This window comes from Mustela nigripes, chromosome 5, assembly GCF_022355385.1.
Source record: "Mustela nigripes isolate SB6536 chromosome 5, MUSNIG.SB6536, whole genome shotgun sequence".
In the NCBI taxonomy this organism is placed as follows: Eukaryota; Metazoa; Chordata; class Mammalia; order Carnivora; family Mustelidae; genus Mustela; species Mustela nigripes.
The window spans coordinates 45,861,107-45,874,752 of record NC_081561.1 but is presented as its reverse complement, the minus strand read 5'-3'; the positions used below and the strand labels follow the sequence as shown (position 1 = coordinate 45,874,752).

Here is a 13,646-nt window from a genome sequence, read left to right as displayed (position 1 = left end):
CATGAGCTTGGCAACACCTTGGATGTGGTTACACATCAGTACGCCAGGAGGATAGTGCCACTCTGAAGATTTTGAGAGCTTCATGTTTGGGGCTCTCCCAGACCTTGCTCTATGTATCTGTCTCTGCCTAATTCTGCATTCTTTCCTTTTGCTCTAATAAGTAATTATTAAGTTAGAGCCATTTCCTTAGTTATGTGAGTCATTCTGGCAAGTTATTAAACCAGAGTGGGTAGTGGGAACTCCAAAGTTGTAGCCAGCTGGTCAGAAGAAAGGGTGGCCTAGAGTCTTCCAAATTTGTGACTGGAGTGTGAAGTGAGGGCAGTTTTGTGGAGAGTTGTAGCCCTGACTTGCAACATTTAGGCGAACTCTGGGCACTCACCCTAGTCTGTTCACTCTCCCATCCTTCTTATCAGCCTGAAATTAGCTCTTTTGCCCATGACTGGACAAAATCCTGGTAGAATTTTCAAATGCCAACAGGTTCCAGGGGAGTTGTCGCCTGCTGCTGCACTCTCCTGATCCTGAGGGGACGTCTCCTGGAATGTTCCTACACAGTTGCCAGGCTCCAGAGAGACTGACCTAAGTATTCTAGATCCATCCTCCCCCTCCCTCAGCCTATCTTGTTACCAGCAGAGCTAGGTAATCTATAAAAAGACACTGATATTAGTCATCAGTAATCATAATTACATTTTCAACTGGCATTTTTTCCAGCAATCCATATATATCAGTTCCCATTGGATCATTCAATAACTTATGACATATTTGATAAATATGTTGCACATTTATTTCAGAACGATGTATCTTTGTCTTTTAAAAATTCATGCTCTCTATTAATAGAAATAAAAATCTACCCGAACTGTGGAAATTTTATAAAGACCCCCTAAGGTTGTATGCCTTCAGGATATATTTTTTCTTACCTAGTCTATTTCCAGGTAGCCAAGAAAATGTTTTTCTGGCTTTATATTTTATATTCTGTACTTTGTGTTTTAAAAACAGCTCATTTTTGTATATTCTAAATATAAATCATTATACTGAATTTACTTTTTTGTACATGATCTGTACACCCCAAGATTCTGACAGTAAATCACTGAACTCTTCCCTCCCCATCAGTTAAAATGATTGCACCATTAACTCAGCAGAAAAGAAAGTGATAAAAGAACTTTCCTATGGCTTGTTTTATTGCCTAAACAAGAGAAATGATAGGTGCATGTGAGCTGTAATTTTTTGTGAACTCTCTGTTGGGTGAATTTTAGACAAAGTCAAACTTGAGATTTAAATGTTCAGCACACAATTGTTCAAAAAGGGGAAAAATCCTATTTTCCATTATGTAAACTTACAGTTTTTTAAAAAAATGAATTTAAAATGCCAGGTCCTACAATATAACATTTGTTTATAAAGTACCCAGTGTTCCAAAAGATAGCCTTTGCAGAACTCTGTGTGGTACCTTTAAGAATGCAGGTGCCTGGCACAGTTTTGATCATTCATATTAAAATCACAGGCCACTTTTCATCATACTCCCAGATATGTATCTAAAACTTGTTCTCAACTTTAGCTTACAGAACAACCACCTAGAAAGCTATTCAACTGATGCCCCCAGTTCTCATCTCCAAAGACTGTGATGAAGCTGATCTTGGGTGGTAACAGGACATTAATATTTCTTTCAAGATTAACTAAGTGGTTCTAAAATGTGTCATTAAGGTTAACAACCTCTGATCTGAAATATTGTAAAGCAAGTTCCAGTTTTGCCTAAAACTGAATGGAAACTTTAATACATCTGTTACACTGGAAGAGATAGAGTAGCAAGACACTGATCTTTTGATTGTCTGTCTAGACAACATAATCTACATTTATTATACAGACTGGTTGAATTAGATATCCATCTCACTGCAACCTCTGAATTAGGAAAGACCAAAAGTTAACTATGCCTTAAGTTAATTTTACAAGTGAGTTTTAGTGGCACCTGGGTGGCTCGGCTGGTTAAGCATCTGCCTTCAGTTCAGGTCCTGATCTCTGGGTCCTGAAATCAAGTCCTGCAAGGGGCTCCCTCCTCAACGGGGAGTCTGTTTCTCTCTCTGTCTCTCCCCCTCACTTGTGCTTTCTCCCTCTCAAATAAATAAATAAATTCTTTATTTAAAAAGTGAATTTTAAAATACTTTAGAAGCACCATTTCATTAGCCCTTCAAAAGAAAGGACGAATAAAGTCTAATAATTTAAATCTAATAACTTTAAAAATAAAGTTTAAAAATCTGTATTAAAAGTTAAATAGAATAAATCACAGTGATATTTTTCTCAATAGCTTATCATGTAACAACTTCAATATTAATAAGTTCTAGGAAAAATAAAAATAAGTCCTAGGATACATGAGTTTTTTAAATGTCTGATAAATTCTTTCCCATGTTAAGATTACCTTCATTTATTAAAATCAATTTCCTCAAATTGATATTTCTACATACTATTAAAAATGGACAGAATTTGTTCTTGAATCACATGGATGGCATGACTGCCAGTTAGCTTCCTTTTCTTTTTGCTGTTTTCACAGATTAATCAATGCAGGGCTTATTTTCATACTGGGATAATAATCATTCCTGCCTCTGAAAACAAAATGAGCTTTGTGTTCTGCAATCGTCTTGAAGTGAAGCACTCAAATGCCCTGGAATATGGGACAAAATTCTTTTTGCTTTCATTCATTTCAAGACAGTGTATTAATATTATCCTCCTTGTTTCCACACAGCTATCATCTTAAATGCCACTAAAGAATGGATGCGTAATTAGCTCTTCAGTTCGTACATTAAGTACATTTTAATAAACAGTTCTTTTCTCTGAGAAGAGAATATTGCCGTCCATTCTTAGCTGTCAGTCTCAGAGAGAATTCAGAGGGTGTTTCCTATGTGAAGTATTGCTTAGCCAAGCTGATCTAGGAACTATATTTAAAATGCACGCTTATTGAATTATGAGCTATTTAGATTTACCCAAAACAATTATAATTAAGAAATATTTTTAACATGAAGAAACTGATTTGGATTTCTGTGAGTCCAATATTTGTGCTCCAAAAATAAATTCAAGTTATCAGAAACATAAAATTTAAATCTTAATAAAATTAAAGATCAATGAAGTATTTAATAAATATTAATACATTAAGTATTAAATATAAATTATTTATGTTGTATTTTAGTACTAGCATCTATATAAAGGATTTAATGTTTAAAATTTTATATTTATAATGCTTCAAGAAAGAACAGTTTAATCTTTAATATCAAATTGTATGGAAATATCTTGAATAATCCAATTGTGATTACAACCAAAAGGATGCAGGATTTTCATTGAGGTCAACATTATCTGTCACTTCAACATGACTTATGGGCCTGAAAGAGACAAATACAATTTTAATCTAGTGAAACACAAAACACAATGTGTGAAGATTCAGAGTGAGGAATCACACTGAATGACTGGATTTTTACTTCTGGTGGTTTATTTCAAACCATTTCTAAAGGAATCCTAAAAGAAAGAGTCCATCCATGAGTCTTTCAAACGCGAGACCCGATTATCCTGAAGAGCATTCCTTCTTCCTTTTCCCGATACCTGTTAGCCCCACAGTTCTTTCCACCAACTGGAGCAGGAGAGGCAACTTATTGTAACACTCTTCACTTACTGTCCAAATCTGGGTTGTGGCCAGGAAACTGAGGATTGGGGCTATTTGTTTTAAAAAATAATACAGTCATCCCACTGAGACTTAGTATCTGCGCCCAGGATACAACCAAAATGTAAGAGAGGAATTATTGATTTAGAATGGAAATGAATGAATAAGTGGAGATGCAAGCTTTAAATGTTACTGATTTGAAAGGTGGTACAACGGTTCTTTAAAGGTAAGCTAAAAGTGGATGCTAGTTAATACATTAGCTACTATGTGAGGTATGGAAAATTAATGAAAAAAATCCATCTGTATTTGAGATGAGTAAGTCCCCAAATAACTGCTCCACATGCACATTTAAATTTCATCATCTGTCCTTTTGCATAGGATAGGATGAGCAACCTATCAGCACGAAGCCTGTACTTCAAGCTGCCTCCACATAATAACCTGATACCAATATCTGAGTGTATACAATGCATATTAATTTGTTAATTAGATTTCAAGATGATGATGCTGGGCACTCACTGTTTCTCAGCTTTTGACTTGGCCCTTTTTCTATTGTCTGTAGATAAACGAGAAGATGAGAATTCTTAAAATTTAAATCTCATTACTATGTGGATTGACTGCAAGTATTGTTGTTATTTCTTGGTTATACAAAAGGAGTATCCCTTTTCAACTGATCATATTAGTGGTTAATTCTGATAGCACATGTGAAAAATATATTAAATTCTGCATTTGTCAATTGTAATGATTAAGAGCTGAAAAAGAAAACCTTTACTTAGTGATAGGAAAATCTTTTTTTTTTTTTTTTTAAAGATTTTATTTATTTGTCAGAGCGAGCGAGAGCGAGCACAGGCAGACAGAGTGGAAGGCAGAGTCAGACGGAGAAGCAGGCTCCCTGCGGAGCAAGGAGCCCGATGTGGGACTCGATCCCAGGACGCTGGGATCATGACCTGAGCCGAAGGCAGCTGCTTAACCAACTGAGCCACCCAGGCGTCCCAGTGATAGGAAAATCTTAAAGGAATTTTTATAAAGCAATCTACATTGTGTTCTTTTTTAAAATAAAACGTGTATCATGATGGATTAAAAAATTGGCAAAATATATAACAAAAAGTAAAGAATGAATACATATAATAGCATAATTAAGGATGATTTAAATTCCTTTTTTTGCAAAACAAATTTTCTATAGTAGATGTGTACTATTTTTAGCCTAAGAAAAATAAATTTTTTTAGGTGAATCAGAACTATGTATCTGCTTTGATTTTGAAACACTGTGGCAAAAAAAATTCTAAAAACTATTTCACATATGCATCATTCAAAACATAGTTGCCTTTGTTCAGAGTCTCTGGTCCCTATTTTATGGTCAAATGTGTACCACAGATGATTCATAGTGAGCTGAGAGGGCTCTGGGGCAATGGGGTGACCTTGGACTGTTGAAATCCTGCCTCATGAGCAGCTTCTTTCTCAACCCATTGTGCTGCACACATATCATTTCCTTTGAGATCTACACCATGAAAAAAATCTTGCAACACATTAGTTAGATTTCCTTGCTTCAGCCCTTGGAATATCATTCTGACCCCAATAGAATGACTTAATAAATTCTGTCCTGAACAATTATCCTTCTGACAGGAAAATCAAGAAGGGCTTCCTAAATTAGAACACATAGAGTGTTGACATATCAATATTTTCAAATAAAGAATAAAAACACCTTGAATGTGAAGTGTATTCTTGAATTGATGCTTGCTCAATAATGTCAAAAAGTGGCAACAGATCTGAATGGCCAAAGAAAAGATCATGGCCCTAAAGACCAATCTATTTTTAGCCACGTACATGTATCTAATCTTTCCACAATAAGAATATGGCCAATTTGGCTGACATTTTAGTTAGTAAAATAGGTAAAATAAAAGAAGTTATTATTTAAAAATTCCTACTTAATATCTTTTTTTCTCTGACCAGACATTTTCCTCATTACTTATTAAAAATAATTTGTCAACTCTTTCTGGATGTTGAGAAGTACTTATTGGTAAATTGTAATTTGACCCAGAAGGAAATCTTGTGCTTATAGGCAGGTGTAGCTTTTAAAATAAAAGGGGTTGTTGTTTGTCTATACACTTTGCTGCAGGAGAAGAATCAAAGAAACAAGATAGAATCATGTAAGACCCATATAGATCAGAGAGGTGGACCCCACCCTCCTGACCATGGTCCCAGGATGTCCATTAAAAGATCTGAAAAGATAATAGTTTACATTCACACACTTTTCTCTATTACCTTATATGGCAATAACTTAAAAAAAATACTTAGAAACAGAAAACTCATCTCTTACTATGAGCTACACTGTCAGATATTATCCATTGATTTTAGTACATGTAATTCCATAAAGTAAAGCTCATGACGGTGATTTTTCCTCAAATTGTGGCAAGTGTAAAAAGCAATGACCGTATTTTGCAAATAAATATCCCAATTTTTATAAAGTGATTTATAAAGAGTAATGGGAGTTTCAAGAGGTTGTTCACCACAGTATCTCCAGGATTGAGTATAATAGCTTGCACATATTAGCCATTAAATAAATATTTGTTACATGAGTAATGTTCTCTGACCTTCTCTTCTATCACATGGCTTATAATCTGGCACAGGTTTTTTTTTTTTTAATATGTAGCCATAGGTTTCTCAACAACAGACAGTAGGAACCGGGGAGGGAACATGTCTATTATGTATGCCATCATATTCCATATTCCATAGCCTATAAATACCTATATGCACACAGTTGAATAAATTAAAGAAAGGCCCATGTTGTGTCTTATTTACTTGTCATCCTAAGTAGTCATACAAGGCATGTGGCTTCATTCCTATTTCTTTTTTTTTTTTAATTGCATTTATTTATTTGAGAAAGAGAGAGAGAGAGAGAACAGGGGGAGGGGCAGAGGGAGAAGCAGGGAACCCAATTCAGGGCTCCACCCAGGACCCTGAGATCATGACCTGAGCTGAAGTCAGATGCTTAACCTACTGAGCCACTCAGGCACCCCTTGATTCCTATTTAATTAGGAATATCCTTGCAACAATGCAGTCTTACTCATTGCGCCTTTGAACTAAGGGAATGCTGCAGCAACTAAGGCAGACCTGTGCGAACTTGTCCATCGCTTATTTTTTCTGTGAAATAACTTCTGAAAATACGTTTCCATTATTTTGGAGAATATCCCCGTCTCTCACAGCAGGGAAATTATGTTCATTTGATTGGTGCTGGAGAAGCTGGAGTCTGAGAGAGAGTGAGCCTAGTGCTCATTTTGGGTTAATTCTTTATTTTTTCCTGTAAAATACTCTCGAAGACCTTCATCCCCTTAGATTAGTGGGAGAGCAGCTGGCAGGATTCAGAGAAATCTCACCAAGCTCAACATCCTTCCTTTAGAATAAACTTGGGTTTTAAGTACCAGATCCTGTTCTTTCTTGCTAGGTCCACTGAACTCTGCCCCCACTCCCAACAACAAAATCAGACACGCTTGAATTCACATTCTTGCTGTCCTTTGTGAACTGTTTAACTCAGGCAGGTTACTTCCAGCTCTGAGCCTCAGCTCCTTATTTGTGAAGCTCCGATGACGATATGAGCGCGTACCTTGTATGATTCTGGTGGGGATTCGATTATGTAGATATACACAGAGTGCTTAATGAGGATTATTTCCATCATCCCTAATCCTCATTATAAATTGCTTAGTATGGAGCCCTAATAGGTAGGTGCTTTGTGTGTGGTAGCAGCAACTAATCGCATTCCAAACACCGATGAGACTCTAAAAACAGAAGCTGCGTCCCACAGCTGTACCCTCATATTGACTTAACCGCTGTTGTTTAGTTTCCTCGTTACAAAATGGAGTTAAAACAGTTAATAGTTCAATTTATCATAAAAGATAAATGAGAAGATATATGTAAGTAAGCAGCTTATGGATGGCAGTCACCGTGGGAACGGGTTATTTGTCTATTTTGTCTACTCCTGTTTCTGAGCTTGGCCTCGTGATACTCCACCCGGAGAAGCGAGTCAGTTTGGTAACTAGTTTCAAGGAGGGCGCACTTCCTCCTTTCCTCCCGAGGTCTGGACCTTTCCTTCACCCTCGGGAGGCGCCCGCACCTGCATAGCGCCGCACCTGCATAGCACTGCACCTGCATACCGTGGAGCCGCGGACCCAGAGACAGCATTCGTGATGTCTTCTACTGCTCCCCATAAAGAGGAACGGAGTGGCTTTGGTATTACTTCAATAAAAATTGGGGCCCAAAACATTTAAATCAGTGTCCTTTTTCAAGATGGACAAGCAGTGACATTGCATATGTATTTTAAGGAGCAAGAGACTACCTTTCAAAAGTGATATGCTATAGGGTTATGTCATGGATACTCAATACATCTTATTGAATCGAATTAAAATTAATATTAAGTAGTATTTTAATTAAAGAGTGTATTTTTGAAATTAATTTTATAGACTGACATGCTACTTGACTATTCTTTTTTTTAATTTTTTTAATTTTTATAAACATATAATGTATTATTAGCCCCAGGGGTACAGGTCTGTGAATCGCCAGGTTTACACACTTCACAGCACTCACCATAGCACATACCCTCCCCAGTGTCCATAATCCCACCCCCTTCTCCCAAACCCCCTCCCCCCAGCAACCCTCAGTTTGTTTTGTGACGTTAAGAGTCTCTTATGGTTTTTGACTATTAATACTTATGCCAAGTGTTATACGGCACTTCTAAGAGCTACAAGAAAATAACCTGAAAGCTGCAGTTTCAGCCCTTAAATGTTTTGAAAATTTTGACTATATTACTCCTCAATGATCTTTGTGACAGCAGGAAAGACACAGCATTGTTGGCAAATCAATGAGTCAGACAGTGGACACAGTGGAACATATAAGACACTGTTCAAAATGCTCACTGTTGCTGTTAAAAATGATCTATGATTTTGATTAATTGCTTTTGAAATTTCGATCAAAATTGATCTGTCCAGGTTTCTGGTACTGGCTCTTGTATGTCAGACCTCACCCTGGAATTACATAAATCAGTTTAGCCTGGACTTCTGTAAAAACTGGGGGTAGAAAGAAGTAATTTCTGAGTTGTCAGTGACTGATGGATGTTCTGATTTCACAGATTTAGTAAAGAAAAGGTCTTACCGTAGCTGTCATAGGCATCCTCACTTACTCCATGACCGTAGTCATAGTATTCAGGGACACTGCAACAGATTTAGACAGCAATCAATGCTACTGTAATCAGGAGGAATCAACCCAGAAACTCATATGGAATTTGAAAGCAAAATGTGTGCTAAAGTAATATCCTGAGAACCTTCTAGGTATCAAATACAATCCTAAAAAAAAAAAAAGAAAAAAAAATTCAGGAAGAAAAATACAGGTTATTGTCAAAGAGTGCTATGATTTTCTCATGGCACCTCAGAACTTCTTTATCTCTAACCTCCAATTTTATAAATCAAATTTTGCTTAAAACACAAGTATAATACTTTAAAATTTGTCAAGAGGGAAGTTATAAAGATCTATTTCCAAGAAAAAGTGCTATAGAAGATGACAATTTGCCCAGTTGTGTATGGCTCTTAACCCTGTTACCCTAAGAAATATGCATCCCCTTCATCTTCACTTCCTAACACTGAAATTATATTTATATGCCCCTCTAGCCCTTCCACAGCCTGTCCATGCCCTTCTCAAATAGATAAGTGATTTATCTTTAATATTTTACTAGATGCTTCCCTGTTTCAATAACTGACAAGAAGGTGTCCTTCCTCCATTTCTTACTCAAGTTGCTTCAAGTCTTCCCTCACTACGGATCTCATCACTCTGTCCTGCACCGTTTTCCCCTTTAAGGCACCATTCTTATTAGCATTCATGCATTTCATCCCCCAAAAGTCCTCTCTCAACCCTCACTTCCCCACACAGGGATATGACTACCCCTTACTCTGCCCCTTTCTGGTAAAATTTCTTGAAAAGAGACAAGTGCTTATTCTTTTCGCTGCCTCTCCTTTTATACATATGTTTTTGAAGACAGTCCAACCAATCTGTTGTCTCCAATAACGTAGCTCTTGTCAGTACCTTGACATTTCAAATCTAGTGGTGGAGAGGTGGTCCTTGGTTTACATTAGCACCGTTTAACACCGTTGACCACTTCCTGCTCCTGGGACCATTCCACTTGCTTCTGAGATGTCCTCAGAATAAACAGTAGCTACTTATATTAATATACTCACATTGATAATTTATGAGACCCTGTATTTTTCCTGCAAATAAGCTCCTTCATTTTACATCTACAGCTTGAATCTTAATTTCTGATTTATATTATATACATAATAAATTTGTAAGTTATGTCAAGATTACTAATTTCTCTTAATTATATAAAGTGTGGTGAGAAAAATGGCTTAATATCAAATACTAAATTGTATAAGGACTGAGGGTAAGCCACAGATACCAAAGGGTTAGGTTGAAAGAAAGACACAAAAGCCTAAAATTCTGTGGTTGTCATTATCCCTCAGGGAAATCCCATAGGTCTCATTATATTAAACAATTCAGATTTCACTGACAGTAAGGAAAAAGAAGCAAAACAGATAATACAGGTCTATGTATTAGAGGTGAAAAAGAGAAATAAAGAGAAGTTTGGCCCTCTTTATCTTTCTGGGAGGCAACTCATAATGCATTAATTCAATTTTTAGTGTAAAATAGTGAGAAAAAATAAAAGAAGAAGGCTACTGAACCTAAACCTCATTGCCCAGAATGTTTATACACAAACTGTCTAGGAAAAAAGCATGGCAATATGTTTTTCTTCCCATCTCTGGGACTGTATAAGTCTAAGGTCATTGACTATCAGCTGGATGTTTATCCCTTCTTACGCATCCTTCGCTTAATAGAAGTGATATAACCTAATTGAGAACCCTCATTAATATGTAGTAAATTCCTGAGAGTTGTTACATTAATTCCCAGGTGATCAAGAAATGGCAGTCATGAGAATGTGATTTAAGAAGCCTCGTTCCCATTTAGAGGGATGAAGAGAAAATGAAGACATCGACAGCAGCTTCTCTCTCCCTTCGTCCCAATCAATAATTTTTCCCTGAAAACCCGTGCTTACGTTTCCCAGCATGCTGTATAAAGACCACTAGCTCCACTATCTAGTGGTGCAACTATGTGTCTCACCGTATTTCAATTTTAATTTTAATTGATGAAGATAAGCAACAGGAAGAAGAAAATAGTGAGAGAGACCATGAGAAAAGAACTCTAATTATTATGGGTCATCAATGGTACATACACACCAAGAAGGAGTTTTAACTTTTAGCTACTCTGCAAAGGAGAAAGTAGGACATATAAGACATTTGTAAAATAATGGGTGATGCAAAATAATAGATGATAATCATAGCGGACTCTGCCAGAGTCCATACCTTTGCTCATCTAAATATGACTTCTCACTTCTTCCATAGGAAAACACGTTGCATGGACAAAAAGCTGAATGGTGAATGAATACATTCCTCAGCTATGCTTACAACTAGATGTGCCCTGTGACTAAGCCAGGAAACATGGAAGGTGCACAGATGTGAGGGTTACTTCCAGTTTTATGACAACCTCTTCATCTTGGACCTGTGCACTCTCACCTGCTCAGTATGCAGTCCAAGTGATGATCTAGCAGCTACCACGCAAAGAAAGACTGCCTTAGGAAGTGGTGGTCTGCGACATGGGAGGAGCTTTTGTCTCTAAATGTTCCTGTTGGGGTAGATTTACTGTAAACCACTGCCGATCTCAGGGATTGTTGGGAGAAATTTTTTTTTTTTAATCTTGTTTGAGCCATTGAACTTGACTCTTTCTGTTACAACAGTTGAGTCTAACAAAGAAAGGAGTACATAGAAGTGTAGAAATGCCATTAAAATCCCCCAATATTGGGCATAATCTTAGAGGTAGGGTGGAGAGTGCAAGGAAAAAAATACAGCCAGGTAGAGAGCAAATAAGCTTTGTTACGCCATTGCCTGTGAAAACTTGGAGCAGTAGACTGCAGGTCTGCGTATATTTTGACACTACAGGAAAAAAGCTGAACAAAGCTCAGTTGTTCAGAATCCTGCTGCCTTTAGAAAGGTTTACAAAAGTCATGAACTTAAAGAAGAATGGGCCATTTTTCCAGGAGAAACAAAAGTGAATAGAACTTTTGCCAAGAGAAATGATCTCTGCCTGATTTATGTGTCAGTTCTGTAATTTAAAATGAGAGAATGTTCAGAAATTTGGGGCTTAACAGGTTTAGAGAAGTCAGCTGTTCCTGTATTCCAATAGGAGGAGATAATGAATGCTGTTCAAAAATGCCCTCATCTCATCCCATTAGATTTTACTCTCATATATGATCCCTAAAACAATCCTCACTTCCCTGAACATGTACAATCAGGAAGCATGCCATAAAATTTGAATTCCCTAAAAAGGACATGCTATATTTGGCTCAATTCAGGTGTGGCTATGGATAAGACCACTTATCAATTAGGATAAAGAAGAACCTTCTAGGAAATCTGGTACAACCTCCATAAAAGAAAACCAAGGCTGCCGGATGCACTAATGAAAATATTATTTCAATGTTGTTGTTTAGGTGTCTTAGCTTGTCAAGATTTTATCATTTTTATTGTCTATGGACCATCAGTGTTTCCCAACAGAATTTTCTATTGTGATGATTCTGTTCCTTTACCGAAAGTTGAGAGCAGGAACGTTAATCTCTTTGTCATTTACAGGTTGCCAGACTTCAAAGAATCAGGACCTAATATTTAAGTCTGTATATTTCCCAGAGATCCTGGATTTTCAGCGGTTGCAGTAATTGGAATTGAACTTGGATTTCTTCTGTTGGGTAGAAAGTAGGCATCTTTGTTTTAATGAGAAGAAGGGTATTCACTCGTATTTGTAAGACTAGAGGGCTGGACATAGAAGACTTCTAGTTGTTCCCCTCCGAAATCCATTTGTCTTTTCTTCCGTAAGAGAGACTGACCACTTCAGGACTACATTTCCTAGACTCCCTTATAAGTCTCCCTTATATTGGAAGGTGGGCAGGTACAGAATGATATGTAAAAATTTTTTAATGATTTGCATAAAAGTAAAGTCCTTTGTCCTCTACTTCTTTTCAACCTTTATGTAACTGACTGGAAGTGTGAATGATTAGAGCCAGTGATGGTGTGGTGAACTAAATCTTTTTGTCTCCCCAGATTTATACGTTGAAATCTTAACCCCCATGTTATTGTATTAGGAGGTGGGGACTTTAGGAAGTAATTAGATCATGAGTGTGTGGAACCCTTATGAATAAGATTAGTGCCCTTAAAAAGGGGACACCAGAGAGCTCTCTTGTTCTCTTACTACCATGTGCAGATACAAGAGGATGGAGGTCTGCAATCTGTAAGAGACTTCTCATCAGAATCCAGCCATGCTGGTACTCTGACCTCGGACTTCCAGCCTCCAGGATTGCAGGAAATAAGTCTTTGTTTTATAAGCCACACCATGTATGATATTCTGTGACAGCAGTCTAAAATAAGATAGCATTCCACTAGCCTGGATCCCTAAATGGTGTCATGGAGCAGAACCCACCTACTTACCCATTTTTATTATGTGTGAGAGACATAAACTTTTCTCTTATTTGGGCTACTGAATTGTGGATCTCTTTACTAATAAGCTATAACCGATAATATAGTTGGCAATTAAAGCAAACCTTAAAAATGAACAGACATCCAGTAAATATTTGTTGAATGAATAAGTGATTGAGCAAAAGAATTCAAGAAGACATGATTGTGTTTGAACATGAATAATTTAGAACATTTTGCTATAAATATCTTTATAAAACTTTGTATATGCTTCAGAAGGGATGTCTATTTATATTGACAGCAATGGGAGCAGTGAAAAATGAAACACGTTTATTTTCTGATATGAATGAAATTCAGATTAAAAGTTTAAAAGTAGTGTTGGGACGCCTGGGTGGCTCAGTTGGTTAAGCAGCTGCCTTCGGCTCAGGTCATGATCCCAGCGTCCTGGGATCGAGTCCCACATC

The 13,646-nt window shown here is 37.0% G+C and overlaps 1 protein-coding gene across 2 annotated transcripts in view; it reads right to left on the bottom strand.

Annotated features, from left to right (window-relative positions):
• Window positions 1-13,646, bottom strand: part of KHDRBS2 (KH RNA binding domain containing, signal transduction associated 2) — a 573,828-nt gene that overhangs the window by 11,618 nt on the left and 548,564 nt on the right. The window contains exon 8 of one of the 2 annotated variants that reach the window (XM_059399028.1): window positions 8,774-8,832. The exons of the other annotated variant lie outside the window; for it this stretch is intronic. Within the exon in view, the coding sequence (XP_059255011.1) occupies window positions 8,774-8,832 (59 nt within the window). The remainder of the gene's footprint in view (window positions 1-8,773; window positions 8,833-13,646) is intronic. 2 annotated transcript variants of the gene reach the window in all.